The 20370-nt window shown below is 38.8% G+C and overlaps 2 protein-coding genes across 4 annotated transcripts in view; one reads left to right on the top strand and one right to left on the bottom strand.

Moving 5' to 3' along the window:
* The window catches only part of LOC111157420 (FTO, alpha-ketoglutarate dependent dioxygenase), a 373490-nt gene extending 367716 nt beyond the window's left edge, over positions 1-5774 (bottom strand). The window contains exon 1 of the mRNA XM_022518805.1: positions 5595-5774. Coding sequence (XP_022374513.1) covers positions 5595-5774 — 180 coding nt within the window. The remainder of the gene's footprint in view (positions 1-5594) is intronic.
* Positions 5775-5959: 185 nt separating this feature from the next.
* LOC111157365 (RPGRIP1 like) overlaps positions 5960-20370 on the top strand; it is a 93963-nt gene continuing 79552 nt past the window's right edge. Inside the window, exons 1-7 of one of the 3 annotated variants that reach the window (XM_022518713.1) lie at positions 6413-6466; positions 7826-7936; positions 9022-9113; positions 10917-11061; positions 14772-15070; positions 18138-18240; positions 19763-19906. In XM_022518713.1, coding sequence (XP_022374421.1) covers positions 7929-7936; positions 9022-9113; positions 10917-11061; positions 14772-15070; positions 18138-18240; positions 19763-19906 — 791 coding nt within the window. In that variant the 5' untranslated portion in view covers positions 6413-6466; positions 7826-7928. Of the gene's footprint in view, positions 6003-6412; positions 6467-7825; positions 7937-9021; positions 9114-10916; positions 11069-14771; positions 15071-18137; positions 18241-19762; positions 19907-20370 lie in introns of those variants that run through there. The other 2 variants (XM_022518714.1, XM_022518715.1) reach the window with 2 other exon arrangements.

Genomic DNA, 20370 nt, shown 5'->3' with positions numbered 1-20370 from the left:
TTGCTCTTCATAAAACCATTTAGTAAACTAAAAGACTGGAAAACTATGTTCACAGTACATACCATCGACAAAGAACTGACACTTAGAAAATATAAACAACTCGTAACACTTACTATTAAGAAGAAAACCAGCTCAAAAGATGGGCAGAAGATTTGTACAGACACCTCACAAAAACAAATAGATACATGGTCAATAAACACATGACAAACTCAGCATCATTACACGTTAGGGAAATGAAAATCAAAGCCACAAGGAGCGCCCCCTGGGTTGGTTAAGCACCTGCCTTCTGCTCCAGTCATGATCCCAGGGTCCTGAGATGGAGCTCAGTGTCTGGCTCTCTGCTCAGCAGGGAGCCTGCTTCTCCCTCTCCCCACTCATGCTCTCTCTCACATACTCACTTTATCCCAAATAAATAAAATCTTTTAAAAAAAATTTTAAAGCCACTATGAGATATACCTCACACAGTCCAAGATGGCTAAAATCAAAAAAATAGTAACAGGAGGTGACAAGTATGTGAAGAAATTGAAACCCTGGGGCGCCTGGGTGGCTCAGTGGGTTAAAGCCTCTGCCTTCAGCTCAGGTCATGATCTCAGGATCCTGGGATCCAGCCCCACATCGGGCTCTCTGCTCAGCAGGGAGCCTGCTTCCCCCTCTCTCTCTCTCTCTGCCTGCCTCTCTGACTAATTGTGATCTCTGTCTCTGTGTCAAATAAATAAATAAAATCTTTAAAAAAAAAAAAAAGAAAGAAAGAAAGAAATTGGAACCCTCAAGCATTGCTGGTGGAAACAAAATGGCGCACCCACATTGGAAAACAATGTCTTAGTCCATTCGGGCTACTCTAACAAAATACCACAGACTGCATGGCTTATAAACAGCAGAGATGTGTTGCTCATAGTTCTGGAGGCTGGAAGTCCAAGATTTTGGTACCAGCATGGTCGGGTTCTAGGGAGGACTCTCTTCCACACTGAAGACGTTTGGAGTTTGAAGACTCCAAACTTCTGTGTCCTCGCATGGCAGAAGAGATGAGGAGCTCTCTCAGGCCTTTTTCATAAAGGCCCTAATCCCATTCCTAAGCATCTAATCACTTCCAAAAGGCCCTACCTCCCAATACAATGACCTTGGGGATTAGGGTTTCAACATAAAAATTTGGGGAGGACTCAAACCTTCAGACCAAAGAAACAGTACAGCAGTCTCTTAAAATGTTAAATACAGGGGCGCCTGGGTGGCTTAGTGGGTTAGGCCTCTGCCTTCGGCTCCAGTCATGATCTCAGGGTCCTGGGATTGAGCCCAGCATCGAGCCCCACATCAGGCTCTCTTCTCAGCAGGGAGCCTGCATCCCCCTCTCTCTCTGCCTGCCTCTCTGCCTACTTGTGATCTCTGTCTGTCAAATAAATAAATAAAACCTTTAAAAAAAAAAAAGTTAAATACAGATTTACCACGTGACCAGCAATTCCACTCCTAGGCCTCTACCCAAGAGAAAGGAAAATACGTGTCTGTACGAAAAGGAGAGTATGAATGTTCACAGCAGCATTTTTAATAATAGCCAAAAAGGATAAAAAACCCATATAGCCATCAATTGGTGAATGGATTAAATAAAAGATGGTATAGTCATACATTGGAATACGATACTATTTAATAATAAACAGGAACAAAGTATTGGATGAAAGAAACCAAACACAAAAGATCAACATATTGTCTGACTCCATTTACATGAAATCTCCAGAAAAGGCAACTTTGGAGAACAGAGAATGATCAGTGGCTGCCTAGGGACAAGAGGTGGAATGGAGAATAACCGACAAATGAATATACATCTTCTTTGGGAGATGATGGAAATGTTCCAAAATGAAATTATGGTGATTATTGCACAACTCTGTGAATATTTTAGAAATCACTGAATTGTACCCTTAAAACATACCCTTAAAAGAGGTATGTTTTATAGTACATAAGTTATACATCCAAAGCTTTTTAAAAAAATACTCAGCTTCATTAGTCGTCACTGAGATGCAAATTAACGCCACGAGGAGATGTCACTACACAGCCACTAGAATGGCTAAAATTTTAAAGACTGACAATACTAAGTATCAGTGGGGACATGGAACAACTAGAATTCTCATACACAGCTGAGGAAGATATAAAATGGTGTACTGGGTGTGACTAACATCCCCCGAGATGATATGTCCAATCTTAGCCCACGGTTGTTGTAAATGTGATCTTATTTGGAAAAAGGGTCTTTGTAGATGTAATTACACTGAGGATCCTGAGATTAAGATCATCCTGGATTTAGGGTAAGCCCTAAATATAACGACCAGTGTCTTTACTAGAGAAAGGAGAGGGAGATTTGACACACACACACACACAAAACACTGAGAAGGTGGCCGTGGGAACACAGAAGCCAACTGGTTTGCTGCCCAAACCAAGAAATACCGGAGTCACCAGAAGCTAAAAGAAGCAAAAAAGGATTCTCCCCCTAGAGCCTGCAGAGAGACCATGACCTTTGAAAACCTCGCATCCAGACTTACCTTTAGAACTAAGAGAGAAGAGGGGCACCTGGGTGGCTCAGTGGGTTAAAGCCTCTGCCTTCAGCTCAGGTCATGATCTCAGGGTCCTGGGATCGAGCCCCACATCGGGCTCTCTGCTCAGCAGGAAGCTTGCTTCTCCCTGTCTCTCTCTGCCTGCCTCTCTGCCTACTTGTGATCTCTGTCTGTCAAATAAATAAATAAAATCTTTAAAAAAAAAAAAAAAGAACTAAGAGAGAATAAATGTCTGTTGCTTTAAGACACCAAGTTCATGGGAACTTGCTCAGGCAGCCCTAGGAAAACTAATGCAAGTGGCAGAATCACTTTGGCACTTTCTTACATAGAACTGAGCAATTGGATTCCTGAGTGCTTATCCGAAAGAAACAAAGACTTATATGTGAATGGTCATAGCGGCTTTTTTACATAATCAGCCCCAAACCAGAAACAATCCAAATGTACTTCAGCAACAGGTGAATGAATTAACAATATGTGGTAAAACCATACAGTAAATCATCACTCAGCAATAAAAAGGAATGAACTACTAATACACAGGACAACATGAATGAATCTCAAAAATCTCAAAAATGCTGACTGGAAGTAGACAGACTCAACAGTACACAGAGTTTGTTTCCATTTATATGAAATCTTAGAAAATACTGACTCGTCTACAGTAACAGAAAACATTACTGATGGCTGCTTGGGAGCCAAGGTGGGGGAGACACTGACCGCAAATCAAGATGAAATTTCTAGAAGGGACTGAAAGGTTCTCTATGTCAACTATGATGGTGGTGTCACAAGTGTATACACCTGTCACAACTCGTCAACTATTGTACACTATAAATGCGTGCAAATTATTGTACATAAATTATACCTCAATAAGGTCAATTAGAAAACAAGAAAGTTCATGAATAACTGACCATTTTCCATTTAACCTTTAAAACTTAATTGCCTATACTTTATTCTAACCAGTAACATGTTCATATGCAAATTTAAATAAGTATCAAAGGAATTCTTTAAAGTAAAGAGGAAGACAACTTGCTCTACCAATTCAACATGTTTCACATGTTGAAAGTGGAAAAAAGCTTTGAGTCAGAAGACCTAGTTCTGAGTCCTAGTTCCACACAGCAACCAAGTGGCTTTGGGCAAGTCATGATTTCCTCAAGCCTTGGTTTCCACTCCATAAATGTGGATGACATGAGTCATTATCTCACAGGCAAAGGGTAAGGTTGCAGTAGAGTAAAAGCTCCTTTGCACAGGGATTCTATCTTAGTTTAAGTCATAATTCCAGTGTCTAGCAAATAATGGACGCTCAATAAATCAACAGAATGAGTAACATAAACGTAAAGCTAAAAGGTGAGAAAGACAACATACACAATGCCATTGGGTGACATTCATCTCTTTCTCAGCACTGTTGTAGACTAATTCAGAAGGATCCTCTCCTCTCTGAATCCATCTTTAATATATTGTCCATATCACAGGCAGACTCTAGCATGAAAACTTCAGGTCCCTGGTGAAACCTTGTTATAACTCGGGTCATTATAGGACAGATTTTGTATATATATTTTTTAAGATTTCATGTATTTATTTGAGAGAGAGTGAGAGCAAGCAAGGTCACAGAAGGAGAGGGAGAAGCAGACTCACAACTGAACAGAGCCCGATGCGGGGATCGATCCCAGGACCCCAACATCATGACCTGAGCTAAAGGCAGATGCTTAACCAACTGTGCCCACCCAAACACCCCCAGATTTTATATTTTAAACCCACAGAAGTACTGCCCTAAGACAAACTCACTTGTACAATTCTAAATTCTACAAGCGCAAGAACTGTGTCTGTTTTAGTTCCCATTGGTCCTTACTTCTAATATTTGCCTAATATAGAGTAGACAACACAGCAGCATGGGTAAAGGCTATGTAACCAGATAAAGCAGGAAAGAGGGCCTTTTAAGAAGGACAAAGTGGCTGATGGGTAGAGAACAGGGAGAGTGTCATGTCTCATGAGGCTGTAGGAACACGCAGGGTCCAAACCATGCAGGACATTGTATGCCATGTGAAGTCTTCTCTTTCTCCGAAGAGCAACAGAACATCATGGAAGATTTTTAAACAGGTGGTTGACAGAGGGGGGAGGAAGGAAAAGGACATAATTAGATTTGCACTTTGAAAAGATCACTCTCCATAGTGTGCAAGGGACTGGTTGTGTGGAAGAAAGAGGACAAGGGAGTTGTTAGGGTGTAGAATAAGAGTAGACCAATACAGAGACTATTGCAACATCCATTAAAGAGATAATGGAAACTTGGTCCAAGGTGGTGGAGACAGAAAAAGTGGACATGTCACAGACATGTGTAAACAAACCAACAGAACTTGATTTGGGAAGTGAGAGAAAAGAAAACACTCAATTCTTCTGAACCTTAAGTCTTCATCCGTAAAACAGGACTGTTATTACCCCATCTGCATAATATCTATCTGCTATGGTAACAACATGAAATATTATAAATTTTACCAACTTAACGTAAATCCTGAGATGTAATAAATGCTTAAAAAAAAAAAAAAAAGGAAGTCACCATAGATATTATTATTGCCACCCATGGAATTGCAACTACCAGTAGCGGAACCCCAAAGGTGGAAAACAGGATTGTAGTTAGATTCATCTCCTCTGTGCTGAAGACACAGATCACAACAGGCAGCCACTGAGACAACTGTTCCCAACAAACACATCTGATCGCACAGATACTTCATCTGAACCAATCTCAGTCCTAGAAAACCATTACTAAGAGAAAGAACAACTGTGATGATCACAGTCCGGTAAACTGAGGCATCAGGGTAGCTACAAAGACCAAGAAAAGCAGGGAAAGGAAATGGGTGTCGTGATTCTCACCGGTGAGCAGATCCAACACGACTAGGCCCGCATCCTGACCAGCATGAATGTGTATCCCCCAATGTCTCTGGTTCCCTTACTGACAAGGCCCTGTCATCCCTTGGCTTAAGACTGTGAGTCCGCTGGCCATGCAACCAAGCCCTTCCGGCTCCCGGCCCCTAGCTGCAAGGACACGAAAGATCCCAGACCGCTGAGAGGCCGACATACCTTAGCTTCGCGCTCTCGTTCCTCGGCGGTCGGGGTCCGCTTCATGCTGCCGCTACAGCCGTCTTCGCCACTGCTAGCCGCGTAGATCCCTCTCCCTTGACCCCGCCTCCTGCTTGTAGTTCTCTCGGCATCCTGCTCCCGCCCAGCGCCGTTCGCCGTCAGATCCACGAGAACTACCATTCCCAAGATGCAAGGCGGCGAAGCTCGAGAGCGCCTCGGGGTTTGGGGCACGAGAATTTCCCAGGGCCGAAATCTACGCAGCGAGCGGGCGGGTTAGAGCAGGAGCAAAACTACATTTCCCAGGAGGCAACGGAGCCTGCCATGTTTTTCCCGTGCTCCTCTCCGCCAGGCGCCCAACACGCCGTCGGCGCTATAGCAACGGTAGCTAGCCGCGGGGAGAGAGTGACGGTGAGTACTCTGGGGGAGTCGAGGGGGGCGGAGGTGGCCCACCCTCTACGTGCAGCACGGGTCGGGGTCCTGGGGTCTGCCCTATGTCCTAGAGAAGGCCTTAGAGTTCTGCTTGCGTGAAAAGCAGGCCGACACGAGACACCACATACCCAGGCCTGAATCACAGCCCGCTCATTATCCCCACGCCCAGCACCGGTTTGAAATTTTACATCCTACCCTGAAATCCTAGGTGATGAGAGTTGATCATTGCCGTGCCTATACAAGTACCTCAAGTAGAAGGGCACATAAACACAGTTCTTTCATTAGCCCTGGTTGAAGGGTTGGTTGGTAGACCCTTAAGCCTCCTGAATGGCCTATTGTTTGCTTAATTATTTATAATTATTTGTTCATCGTCTGGTTACCCCCATAGCCTATTAACTACATAAAGACGGAGTTCCTGTTTACTGTGTTAGTCTCAATGCCAGGTATTCATTTAATCATGAAGTAAATATTAATCTCGGTGCCCGCCTTGCCCCAGACACTGTTTCCTACCGCTGTGAATAGGACTGATACCCGTCCCGAGATGCTTATACCTTATTAGTGGAGACGAAGTAGAAATGAGCTAGTGAACAAATAAGAAATTTTAGGTAATGATGATTGTTACGACGGAAATAAACAGTGATGACTTTGGGAGGAAGAGTACTCTGACAGAGGGTGATCAGGGAAAGCATCTCTGAGGAAGTGACATTTGAGCTGAATCCCAAAGAATGAGGAGCCAGCTGATGCAAAGGCTTTGAGCAAGACGAGGGTACCAGGGCTTTGAGGAACCTAAAGGAATGTTGAGTGAGCATGGTGAGCAAGGAGGGATAACATTAGTTGATGTCGAAGATACGTAACAGCATTGCACAGGGTTTGTTTATCTCGGCGCTCTTAACATTTGGGGCCACATAATTCTTTGTTGTGGTTCCTGTGCACTGCAGGACATTTAACATCGTCTCTGGCCTCTAGATGCCAGTAACACTGCCTTCCACCTTCCCAGTCAAGACAATCAAAAATATGACCAGACAACCCCTACTTAAATGTGTGACCTTGGACAAGTTACCAAAGCTGCCTCTTGGTTTTTTTGTTTTTGTTTCTTTTTTTTCATTTGTAAAGTAGGAATCATTTGAGTAACAACCTCATAGGGATATTGTGAGATACTTGATTAATGCACATTAACGGAGCACTTAGAAGAGACCCTGGCACATTTTAGTAAGCATTCAGTAAATGTTAATCCCACTACCATTATTATGAAAGCTACTGTAACTCTATCATGGCGGAGTTACCATTTTCACAAGTGTCCTGTGTTTAAACTGCTTGATGCTTTGGTTCCCAAAACTGATCGTTCCTGTAGCAGTGTTGCCAAAAGAAGTAGGAGGTGATCTCTCAAGTATATGTCTGTTCGTTGTTTAATGCCACAACTGAATGCAGTGGTTCTCCAGCTTTGACGAGTTATAATAAAGGTTAGGAGCCCTTTTCCTAAAGATATTGCATATACACGTAGACGCATACAAGATGTTATAAACCATCTCTTGGGTCTACAGACCCTCAAGCTCCATGGATTCCATTCATTCAGCAACTATTTAGCGAATGCCTGCTATGTGCCAAGCTCTGTGTTGGCCTCTGAGAATACCATACAGAGGTGCAGAAGGCAAATAAGCTGGGTATTCTCTTGGACTTTACGTTCTAGGCCCAACATTCTAGAGATTGAGAAGCTCTGCCTTAGGGCACCTTCACTTTGTTTGCATTTGGCTCTTGGGGTGGTTTGAAATAAAATATAAAGTCTTTTTTTTCCCATATCCTAGACATGCACAGACCATTTATATCCGCGTCCAAAACTTGAGTTACTGTGGTGCATCTCTGAAGAATAGAAACTGTAAAGATGCCAGAATTAACTGGACAGATTGTATGTTGAGGTAGGAAGCCCTGGGACTAGGCCTCATGGCAACAAAGAAAGGACAGAACAAAAACAAATTCAACTGGTCAATTTATGAAACATCTTTCACAAAACTGGGGCCTACCCACTCATTTGTACACCAAGTTAAAAATTAATATTCAAGTAATACTGACATCCCAGGCAAATGGGCTAACTGCTCTTGATTTACCCTCTCACTCTTAGAATAACTCTATAAGATACCTCTTCTCCATTTTTTTAAAGTTAAGGAACTGTGGCAACTGGCTGGCTCAGTTTTCAGTAAAGCACGTGACTTTTGATCTCGGGGCCACGAGTTTGTGTTGGGGGTAGAGTTTACTTTAAAAAAAAATATATAGGGGCGCCTGGGTGGCTCAGTGGGTTAAGCCTCTGCCTTCAGCTCAGGTCATGATCTTGGGGTCCTGAGATCGAGCCCCTCAACAGCTCCCTGCTCAGTGGGGAGCCTGCTTCCCCCTCTCTCTCTCTGCCTGGCTCTCTGCCTACTTGTGATCTCTGTCTGTCAAATAAATAAAATCTTTAAAAATAAAATAAAAATAAAAAATAATATATGTGTGTGTGTGTATATATGAAAAGTAAAATGACTTTTTCAAAAAAAAATAAAATTAAGGAACTGAAACTCAGCGAGATTAGGTGACTTGACTAGCTGTAAATAATAGAACAAGCATTTGAATCAGGTTTTTCGACTAGGTTTTTTCCAAGATACCTACTTGCTTTGGGGGATAGAAGGGAGTGGGGGATGGAGAGGAAGTGTTTCTTAAATTTGGGGTAATTGTTTTTGTTCAGATCAAGAAATTAAAAAAGAAGGAAGAATGATAATCTTACCTCATTTCTTAAGGAAACTATAGGAAACTATATACTTAAACTATAGGAAATTTATTGTTGAAAGGAACACTGATTGAATGTAGTATTACTTTTAAAAGAGAAGCTTTCCCCTTCTTCAAGCAGCACATGTGGGCAATAGATGTCTGTTAGAATCATAATGCTTTATTCATTTTATTTGGTTCTTTCCATTGCATAGTTAACATTATATGTTGGAAGGATTTTATTTGAATTTTCTTTTCTCCACAGACAGGCCATGTCTCGTCCCACTGATGAGACGGCAGGAGACCTGCCTGTGAAAGATATAGGTCTAAACCTCTCTGGAATGGGAGGGTTACAAGGTATGGCCAGCTGTTATTTATTATCGTTATGAACTTTGATCAGTAACTTCTTTTCTTTTAATTTAAAGTATTTCTGATATCCTTACAAACGAAGCCATTTAAGTAACTATATAGCTCTTGATTGGACTAAACAGGAACATGGAGAGTTTAGAACAACATATGGTATTTTACTGCATGCATCAATTATCAACAGCTCATAGAAAATGTAAAATCCCCCTCTGTTCTGATAAAGAATTGTTATAAATCATCTTTTTAAAATTCCACACATGAGTAGAAACTACACAGAGAGTATCAAGCCTCTCCAAACCGAATTGCCTGGTTTAAATCACATTCACCATTAAAATTTTTCTTTATGTTTAAATTTTATAGGGGAGGAAATGCCGTATTTAAAACTTTTTGCCTTTCAAGTAGAGTATCTCAAAATGGTTTGTTTATCCAAGTGATACTGACTTTATTTTATCAAATTAATATACATTAAAGGTTTCCTTTATCCTTTAATCACTTAGTGGTTACCCTAGAGCTAAAATATCACTTTCAAATTGAGAATGAGAAACACTGCTTTGAGGAACAATTAGAGTGTAGAGCTGTGTTTTTGTTTGTGTATACAACGTGTCAGTTCTGCTGTCATGCTACTGCATTTGTCATTAAGACGGCTGTTTTATAAAATATATTCCACTAAGGTGTCTTACTACCCCCGTTAATTAGAACAATTCAACTGGCAACCTTGAACTACCACAGAAAGGTGGTCAATGCGTTGTTCATTGAAAATGATAAATTTGACTATACAGATTTTATTTTTGAAAGTAAAAAGTATGTATTAGCTTTGCTTTAGATCTTTGGTGGAGTACCAGGTATTCACATACAAATAAATGTTAATTGTGTAAAGCTGTTTATTCGAATTCACTACCTTAAGTTAAATTCTTGCCCTCAGTAACCCACCATAGGGGATTTAACCTTTGTCCATTTGTTGATTCTTTTGGATGATGATTGCAAATTAGTGACATGGAAAATACTAAATTTAAGCATATGTAAAAAATCATATACACAGGCTAAAAGGTATGAAAGTCCTTTAAAAATACTTAAGAAAGTTTATAAATGATTTGTGAAGGTTTGTTGTTTGTACTTGCAAATTTTACAGTTTATTTTCTAGAACCCAGAACCCATACATAGGTCTGAAAAATATCTTATGTTCACCAAATTATTGTTAAAACTCTTACCTCTGGGGGCACCTGGCTGGCTCAGTGGGTTAAAGCCTCTGCCTTGGTCTCAGAGTCCTGGGATCGAGCCCCACATCGGGCTCTCTGCTCAGCAGGGAGCCTGCTTCCTCCTCTCTCTCTGCCTGCCTCTCTGCCTACTTGTAATTTCTGTCAAATAAATAAATAAAATCTTAAAAAAAAAAATTAAAAAAAAAAACTCTTACCTCTGTAAAAAAAAAAAAAAGCTTTTAGATAATCTGACTTCTAATTTATTTTTTTCAACATTGAGCATATAAGTTGAAAGGTCTTATTGAATCAGACTTCCCTCTTACATTCTTAAAGAATGGTTATTTAAATACCATTTTGAATGGATATTGTTATTACTCAAATCCTTAATATTGCATGTAAACTTTTAATAGAAAAGATTATTATTCTCCTCTCTGATTGGTGATATAAACAATGCTATAACATTTTCTAAAACAATCTTATTTGTGGGTCACAAAGTAAAAGAGATGAGTGCATCGGAGATTATATTAATATCAACAGTTACAATTTTTAGAGACTATTTTAAGTAATCCCACTATTAATTACCTTGGCATTTTTACAGAAACTTCAACAACACGGACAATGAGGTCTCGCCAGGCAGTGTCACGTATCAGTCGTGAGGAACTGGAAGACAGATTTTTGCGTCTGCATGATGAGAACATTTTGCTTAAACAGCATGCCCGCAAGCAAGAGGATAAAATTAAAAGGTTATGATAAAAAGCTTTTAGCTTTTTCTCCTGACACTGTAAAGTTTAGAGGATATGCTTTTTTACAAACTTAATTGAAAACTCCACCTGGAATCTTTTTTGGAACAAGGCAGGTTGTAAATAAATACAATTTTTAAAAATGGAAAATCTTACAAACTAGAATAATAAACCAAAAAGATGATGAGTGTTTATTATGTCTGAAGTTGCTATTTGAAAGAAAGATCTAATAGCGAAGAGTGCCATGAGTATAGCATGTCTATAAATAACTTCTGGTTTAATACTTATAGTTTAATAAGCAAATGGCCAAAGCATCTGTTTTTTAAATGCCTTAGTTTAAAATGAAATTTTGAAAAAGTAATTAGCTATTCTGACTTGTTAGAATGCATGTTCCATTAAGGTTTGGAGTTTACTAATGAAAACATCACTTCAAATATCTGGAACATATTTAACTTTGCTTGAATGAGTCTAGAATCTCTATTTCATAGAGTCCCTGCTCTTTCTGAAGAAACATTGTCCCCTGATTTGTGTGCATAAAATTTTTGGTGGGATAACTTCTTAAGAGTAGATAGTCTTTCATTCCTTCTTGTTCAGAAACACTTAGACTATCTTCTGAATGTGTGGCATTAAAAACAAAAACGTACCTTCCCATTTGTAAGCTTCAACAGGCCTGTATTCATATTCATGTTCTAGGTTAAATGAAAAACTGAGATAGCTATGGAAGAAAGAAGATAGGGGGGTCAGGCAGGGGTGGGGGCTTAGAATGCATCCTAAAGGGGTGATTCTAGTTCAGGTTCTACTCGGTAGACTTTGTTTTCATGACCCACTGACCTGCTGTGTTTTGGGGCTTTTACTTTGAGTTCATTTTTGAGTCATGATAGTGTCTTTTTTCAAAACCTGTGACTCACTTGCCTGATTCCTATTCTGACCAGTAACACACACATGTCCTATCAGAATGAGGAATGTACGCTGTGACCACTAAACAATTTTTTTTCCTTTGTAAGCCTAATTGGTCAGTAAAATAATTGAATTCACAACCTTGACCTCATTAGTAATTTGTCCTAGCCAGAAAATATAAAACAACCTAATAATGAGCCATGTAGTTTAATGAAAAAAGGACTCGGCTAGGAGTCAGGCTGTATGCATGTGTTCTATTATTTCTCTGCCACCGGCCTATGGTATTACATCCAAGCCATTTAACCTCCTGGGATGTTATTTTACTTAGCCCTGAGAGTAGTAATCTAATGACCACTGTGACCCAAAGCTCTAAAACCTTGAATTTCACACCACGGACACTACCTAGAGGAACATGTAGAACTGCTCTTTTTTTTTTTTTTTTTTTTTAATATTTTATTTTTTTATTTGACAGAGAGAGGTCACAAGTAGGCAGAGCAGCAGGCAGAGAAAGGGGGAAACAGGCTCCCTGCTGAACAGAGAGCCAGATGTGCGGCTCAATCCCAGGACTCTGAGATCATGACCTGAGCCGAAGGCAGAGGCTTTAACCCACTGAGCCACCCAGGCGCCCCCCCCCTTTTTTTAAGTAATCTCTGCACCCAACATGGGGCTCGAACTTACAACCCCAAGATCAAGAGTTGCATCTCTACTGACTGAGCCAGCCAGGTGCCTCAGAACTGCTTTGAAATTTAGCCTTGGGGCGCCTGGGTGGCTCAGTGGGTTAAGCCTCTACCTTTGGCTCAGGTCATGATCCCAAGGTCCTGGGATTGAGCCCCACCTCGGGCTCTCTGTTCAGCGGGGATCCTGCCTCCTCCTCTCTCTCTGCCTGCCTCTCTGCCTACTTGTGATCTCTCTCTTTTTGTGTCAAATAAATAAAATCTTAAAAAAAATCTTAAAAAAAAAGAAATTTAGCCTTAAGGTGTAATTAGTATCACATTCATATAAATGTAGATCTGATAAACCACCTTTTTAAATTAGCACTCAAACTTTACCAGATCACACATAATGCATTAATACTACAAAATAACCACATCAAACAAATGAAAATTATTGCTTTTACTAGACAAACAGAATCTTGTTTCTTGACAAAAAGTTTCCTGGAACATCCTTGAAGGAATTTAAAACCACTCTACTGATGTACTTTTCTTTCCTTAAAAATTTGGGTCATTTATGATTCTCCACATGTTGACTACTTTTTTATATTAAACCTTTGTCTTTTGAATGTGATCTCTATCGCCGTGAAAGTCTCTCTGTAACAAAAGATTCAGATATTTAGGTTGACATCTCATTTAGACGGCAACCATATTTCTATGGCTAAACCATCGGGGGGGGCCGGGGTAAGGATTCTTAACTCATTAAAGAGCTAGATAGAGTGTGTGGCTCTGCTGGGCTTATGATACCTGCCCAAATTTCCCCATGATATATCATTCTGTGGATTAGGTAGAAAAGGAACTAATCCATTGATTATTTTACTAGGGTGTTTGTGGTCCTCTTGGATCTTGGTTTTTATTATCCTATATCCCTTATAAAGCATGTTTAATGGATTTGCCTCAAGGGAAAGAGAAAACAATCTTAACTGATTATGTTATGCATATTTCTCCCTGATGCCACATGCTGTAGGCCGACTAGCCAGAAGTGTAGATAGACGTGTATTACTACCGCTTTTACAGAGGACTCCGCTTAGGGCAAAAAAGGGTTGTTCTATGACATCCCAAAGCCATTAAGGATTTTTTTATTTCACTTTTGTTCTCTTAAGTAAAAGCTTCTGTCCATAACCATGCTAAAATAAAGCAAACCCCGTGTAAAGAAAAATGAAGTGAGTTTTTATTTTCAATCTCCGTCTGGCTCTTTATAAAAATAGATTCACTGTAAACTAGAATCAGCTATTGAAGATGTGCGACCAATTTTGTAAAGTCTTGAACTTGTGTCTCTCATCAAAGCCACCTTTTCTTTCTTGTCCTGCCAAGATTTTTCCATTCACTGTCAGGCATGTTTTCCGTACGTGTATATTACATCACCCCCATGTGCCCTTTCTGTCTTTTGTTCTGTCTAACCAGTTTTTATCAAAACTTAAAAGACTGAAAGGTATAAACTCTTAAGATGTCAAAAGCACAACTTATGTCTAAATTTAAAGGTAGCATTAAAATAATACTTTCTGCATCTGAGTGTTTTCTACCATTAAACATGAACATTTCTCAGGCACTAAGCGGCCCATTTCGGTTTCTCTGAATTTTTCACCGGGCTCTTTATCTGTGTCTACCTATGCATCCTAACATTTTTGTACTTGTAATATGTCTTAATCTTAGAGAACCTGAAAACAGTTCACCTAAAACATATCATCTAAATGCTGCAGTCTTAACACACTTTTCAAAAGTTGTAGCTTACTGTGGCTCACAACTCTAACCCACCACATCCACAATCTATAGCTACATTTAAGTGCATACAGCATTCCTACATAAGGTCATGCGTTAAAAATTGCATTTGAGGAACATATGGAGTAAATATGTGTCCTCTCTTTACTAACCTTAAATGATAAGCCTTAGGAAACTGTTATTTGTCAGTGCTATAAAGCAGATTGTTGCCCAGTGGTTTCAATTATCATCAAAGGATTCTTCACAGGCAGTAATAGTTACATCAAAACCTGAAATTTATTATTCAGGTTCTGCACTGAAGTCCTCACAGTGATTATGTTCCTTTCAACAGAATGCATTTTATGCTGACTTCTCACATTCCTTTTCATCTTTTTATTATTTCTCTAGAATGGCCACCAAGTTAATACGGCTAGTTAATGACAAAAAAAGATATGAGCGGGTTGGTGGCGGCCCCAAGCGGCTGGGACGAGATGTGGAAATGGAAGAAATGATGGAGCAGCTTCAGGAGAAAGTTCATGAGCTTGAAAGACAGAATGAAGTCCTCAAGAACAGACTCATTTCAGCCAAACAGCAACTTCAAATCCAGGGTCACAGGCAAACGCCGTACAATTATGTGCAGTCTCGTGTTAACACTGGGCGTAGAAAAGCACATGAAAATGCAGGCTTACAAGCATGCCCCAGGAAAGGTAAAATAAGCTTATATTAAATCCTAAATGTCAGTCTTTTAGTAGGTCGTTTTACACACACACGCGCACACACAGGATTTCTGTATTTCGCATGTTTTTAAGTACCTTTAGAAATAGAAAAGTAGTTTTTTGACTTGCATTTTGATAAAATGTTAATATTAACATGAGAACCATTTGTTGAGTAAAACATTGAATGTAATTATCTATCCTGATATGAGAGACGCGTGTGAAACTATATAAAATAGTGTAATTTGAGTTGGTTTTCTGTATAACAGACAGAAATTACATTGACTCAGGCAAATAGGGAAACCAGCTAGTTTGCTTTTTACAATCATATTTTGTTTTGAATAATCACATTTAATTTCTTTGTCAAAAGACCTCTTATAAAATTTGCAGAACTGCTTAAATTTCTCATTGTGTGGAGGCAGCATGACAGTGCAATGCGCACATGACTAAGGGTTTAAAAAATTGTGTTCTTGCTCCTCTACATACTCCCTGGTGACCTTGGACAAGTCATCTAGTGATTCTGAACTTGCCTCTTCCATGCGAAATAAAAGGATTTAAGCAACTGACCATAAAGATCTCCTCCATCTCCAAAAATGATCATAGATCGATCAATCACTTTCCTCATTTTGAGAGCGAATCACCTAAAACCTACCCACACAACAGTTCAGTTGCATAGATGAAACGTAATATAGAAAGAACATGAATCTTTCTAATAAAAATTCCCAATTCTCCCCACCCATGGACAAACTTTATTTATAATGAGGCGAAAAGTCAATCAATAGTTTCAGTAACTTTTTTTAAATTTCAACTACTAGGGAAGGAAATAAAATTGTAGCTGCTATTGATGTTCATTTGGAACATGCTTCACATAAAGACCCAACATTTTGAGGGACACAAAAAGTCATGTAAAACTTTCAATTCATCAAGGAGGACAAAAAAATGCCATATAGACCGAAAAGGAGAAAATTTTCTTGTATTTTTTTCTCCAAGCCAAAATATTGACCCTATCTCTTCCTTAGGCAGAGTTCCCTTGAAGTCAGTAAGGCCTCCACAGAGGCAAGAGGCAGCTGCAAGATGAAAGGGCCCAGCTATGCCTAGCTTGTGAGATTGGCAGTAGACTTTGATATAACCAAAGCAATCACAATGCATTATAAATTAGAAAATACCCTGCTGCTAATTAACTTTCTTCTTGGAAGAGAGCACTTGACCTCTCAGAGCCTCGTTTTTCCCGTCTGTAAAACGGAGTGATAACACCAGATGAGAAAAAAAGTCAAAAGATGGCAACTCCACGGTAGTGTATTTTATCTTTCAAAAGTTGCTTACCCTCTCTCAGCCTTTGTTGGGTCATCTGTGACTGAAGCAGGGCAAGACGATCTGTACGGCTTGTAAGGTCTTTTATACTAAAAAAAAAGCAATGCCCAAATGGTAGGTTAACATAACAAACTGATGTACTGCTATGAATTGCTGTTTGAATGGAAGAGTCTGGTGGAAGTTTCCTCCCGTAGGGAAAAAGAAAAGAATAGCCACAGAGCAGCACAGTCTTTCAAATGTGACTACAAAGTTTAAATTTCTCCTGGTGTTTATATACTCTTAGTAATTCAGACCTTTCTCAGGGCTTGGTACAGAGTCCAAGGAGTAGAGCTTTACAGAGCACTACATAGTGATGAATACTTTGTCAGCGATTACCTTTCTGAGTAAACTTGAGGCACCATCATCGGGGTTGATGCCTTAGTAATCTTAACAGTCTCTTCAAGACCGTCACCTTTGGATCCGGAAGTTACGCCATGCTTGTCAGAAGTATCACAGCGTAGGGTGGCTAGATGAGAACATTAGAATCGCCCTGCCTACAGGCATTCTTGCCCCCAAGCTGCTGAACACATACTCCCATTTTCTATATGTGCCTGGTCAAGAGAAGGAATGGGAAGTACTGGTTTGAGATGTGATCGTTATAATGTGGAAACAATCCTTATAGTGAGGAACCAGTAGAACAAAGATTCTTACAACTATGTGTGGTACACAGTAAGTTTTAAGATTACTTTAAGGATAAGTAGATTCTTTTTTAAATTTTGCTAGTGATATTTGGTTTTTCCATAATTTATGTACGAAAAGCTTAAGAATTAGCATTACTGCCAAAATTGGCAAATTTTAACACAGTAAACTATTTTAATGGTTTTAGGCAGAGCCTTTTCTGGTCTTTAACCTGGACTATAATAGAGAAAATTTTGGAAACAGCAAACAATAGTTCTATTCTAATTAAAAATAAACTTTCTTAAAAGAATGTACTTTATCTGTACCTTATATCTGAGACTATGCTCCATTAGAAATCTGAATTATTTGTCATATTTTATCTACCTTAAGCTCTAGTAATTTATTTTGTAAATGTAAACATGTAATTAAAATTATGTCTCATTTTTAACAATGGGAGTAGACTTGTAAAAAATGCACCTATTTTTATAAGAAAAATATTTTAAGGGCAGCAGCAAAATGTTTTATTTAAAGGAATCTCATTGGTAATCCCTTTTTTAATTACCTTTGTTTAAATAGGGATTTTCTTATTGAGATGGAAGAAACCAAAGTATAGGAAACATTTTGACTTACACTTACAGTATCTGTGATTCACGCAAATGAAGACAAGGTTCAATATGTAAGGTCAAGGAATGTGAATGACTAAAAAAAAAACTTTTAAAAACTATATCAAAAATACTAAAAAAAAGTCAAGATTTTGAAATATTTTTCCTTCATACTTTAGCTTATATTATAAAACCCTGACTTTAGTTTTTTCAGAAATAAATTTGGATGCTCTAAATCTAAGTTGAACCAAATTATTTCTAGGTCATTTGGTTTCCATAATAGAAGTTGTTTAATGGGCAATACCTGATGCTCTGTACATTTAATGCCAGCAGTAATCCCTTTGGCAATGGATTTCTGATTCTCTGTACTATAGAACACATATCTCTCAGTACTTAAGAAATTTTCTTCTATTGCCCATTTCTTCATGATAGCAAATCAAGAGTCCCGCTTTCTCAACTTCACTTTTCTAATCTTACTGATTGACTTTTAGGTATTAGATTCCAAGATGTCGACGTAGCAGAAACTCTACAACCCATGCTTACAAAATATGGCAACAATTTACTTGAAGAAGCCAAAGGAGAAATAAGAAATTTGTATGTATTCTTTTTGTGGTCATTTTAGAACTTTGTTTATTGATCATGTCTTTTTTGATCCCTCCCTTTTTCTTTATTTTAAACACAATTTGTTTATGTACAAATAATTTGCTCCACTAAATATATCTAGATCTGTGGGGTAAGAACAGATATTATATAACATGTTTCCAATAAAATGAGGAAAATGAACAACTTAACCAACTACATCAGTGGAGAGGTTCACAGAATAGTCCTCTATATTATAATTTTCTCCCCAAACGAATGGCATAAAGCCCAGTCATTTAGAATAGTGTAAGCTTTAGGGGCAACATTTCCATTCTCAGAAAAATTACAGGTAATTTTTTTTTTTTAGATCCTGAATTAATTAGCCTTTTTGCAGTTAAAAAAAAAAGAGAGAGAGAGAATTAGAGGGAGTGGCTTAAAAGTTTGGAGTTATCAAATACATATGGATTTCAGATTTTGTTTCACTGTGATTCTGTGGTACTGCATTCTTCATCATACTATGGTTTCAAAAGTTACTTCTGCCACATTTAGCTTACTTTCCCAGTTAATCAAAGCCTCATGGTTTGAGTGTCTGTGAATCACACAAATGAAGATAAGGTTCCACCTTACCTACAGGCCTTCACCTGGATCATCAAAAAGTAACAATTCTGAATGAGGAAAGAAAACATGAAATAGCATCATGCTTTAGACGGTTGCTTAAGAATAATAAAGACTTCAGGTTACTTCTTTTGAATATTTTATTTTTATCTTTATTTTATTTAGTTTCTTGACAGAGAGAAAGCACAAGCTGGCAGAGTAGCAGGCAGAGGGAGAGGGAGAAGCAAGCTCCCTGCTGAGCAAGGAGCCTGACATGGGGTTTGATCCCAGCATCCTGGGATCAGGGCCTGAGACAGTGAAGGGAGTTGCTTAACCAACTGAGCCACCCTGGCGCCTCTGAATATTTTAAATACCAGTTACAGCAATAACTAGTCTGCAAAGGAATAAAACCAAAAGGCTAAACCCAATCTTGTTCCCTGCTAATCAGCTGAAAAAACAGGGTTCATAGGAGTTTTCTGAGGCTCATTACACTGGGATGCTGCCAGACGTGGTAGAGATAAATAAATACAAGCAAAAAAAACCTCTGTTACGTTTTGCAAATCCTTGCTCTCTCTAAAGTGTTAAATTGCGCGGTCTAGGCAGATGTACACAGGAAAAACCAAAAGTGTATAAATTATCTGAAAATGGGCAAATTCTGGAGTACGTAGTAGGTAACCAATAAATACTGAATTGAATTGAATTGAACTGAAGTCCAGGTTATCATCTAAGACATTATTGTATAAAAAAGCAGTATTTTGAATAATTCCATATGCACTTCTACATCGTCCCATTTAATCTGCTATTCACTATATGCAGAGGCACTTAAGCTAAAAATGTTTAACTTCTACTTGCTCTTTATTATGAAGAACTTTCTTTATACTGATCTTGAATATTGCAGGTTTTTCCTCAACCTACAAATTCTTGTAAAGGTTCTTTATTTCAGAGAAAATGTTATTCAGTCACAGAGAGGCCAGATAGAAGAGTTAGAGCACTTGGCTGAGATCCTGAAAACTCAGTTGAGAAGAAAAGAAAATGAAATTGAGTTATCTCTTCTTCAGCTTCGAGAACAGCAGGCTACAGATCAAAGGTATGTTAAAACAGAAATATCACTTTGATAAGGTCAAAATTAGTTTAAAATACTTTATCATGTGCCATAGAAGGGTAAGTCTTGTCTATTTTAAAAAATCATGTTTTCACTTAACATTCCTCATATAAGCCTCCTCTAGACCTACTAACTGCTCTCAACAGCTCAGGGGAAAGGGCATTTTCCCCATCCTACTCTGCCTCCTCTTGTTTCCCCCACTCATTTGTCCATTTGTTTCACTTATCATAACTGTAGGAAGTTCTGATGCCATTTGGTTGCACCTTCCAAGGGAAATATACATGACAAGGACCGTGCTGTTGACACATCTTGCGAATGAGTCCAGCCTCATGTAATTTTTTTTTCAAAGTTAAACAAATTCCATAACATGTTACCAGTATTTTTAGTCCCCAAAAGGTGTTTGTTATCTCTCCTAATATTAAAATTTGCCTCAAATTCTGTTGATTATT

Source organism: Enhydra lutris, unplaced genomic scaffold, assembly GCF_002288905.1.
Source record: "Enhydra lutris kenyoni isolate GAN:26980312 unplaced genomic scaffold, ASM228890v2 scaffoldscaffold54, whole genome shotgun sequence".
NCBI lineage: Eukaryota > Metazoa > Chordata > Mammalia > Carnivora > Mustelidae > Enhydra > Enhydra lutris.
Note: the sequence above shows the minus strand (reverse complement) of the source record. Positions and strands in the feature narration are given on the sequence as shown.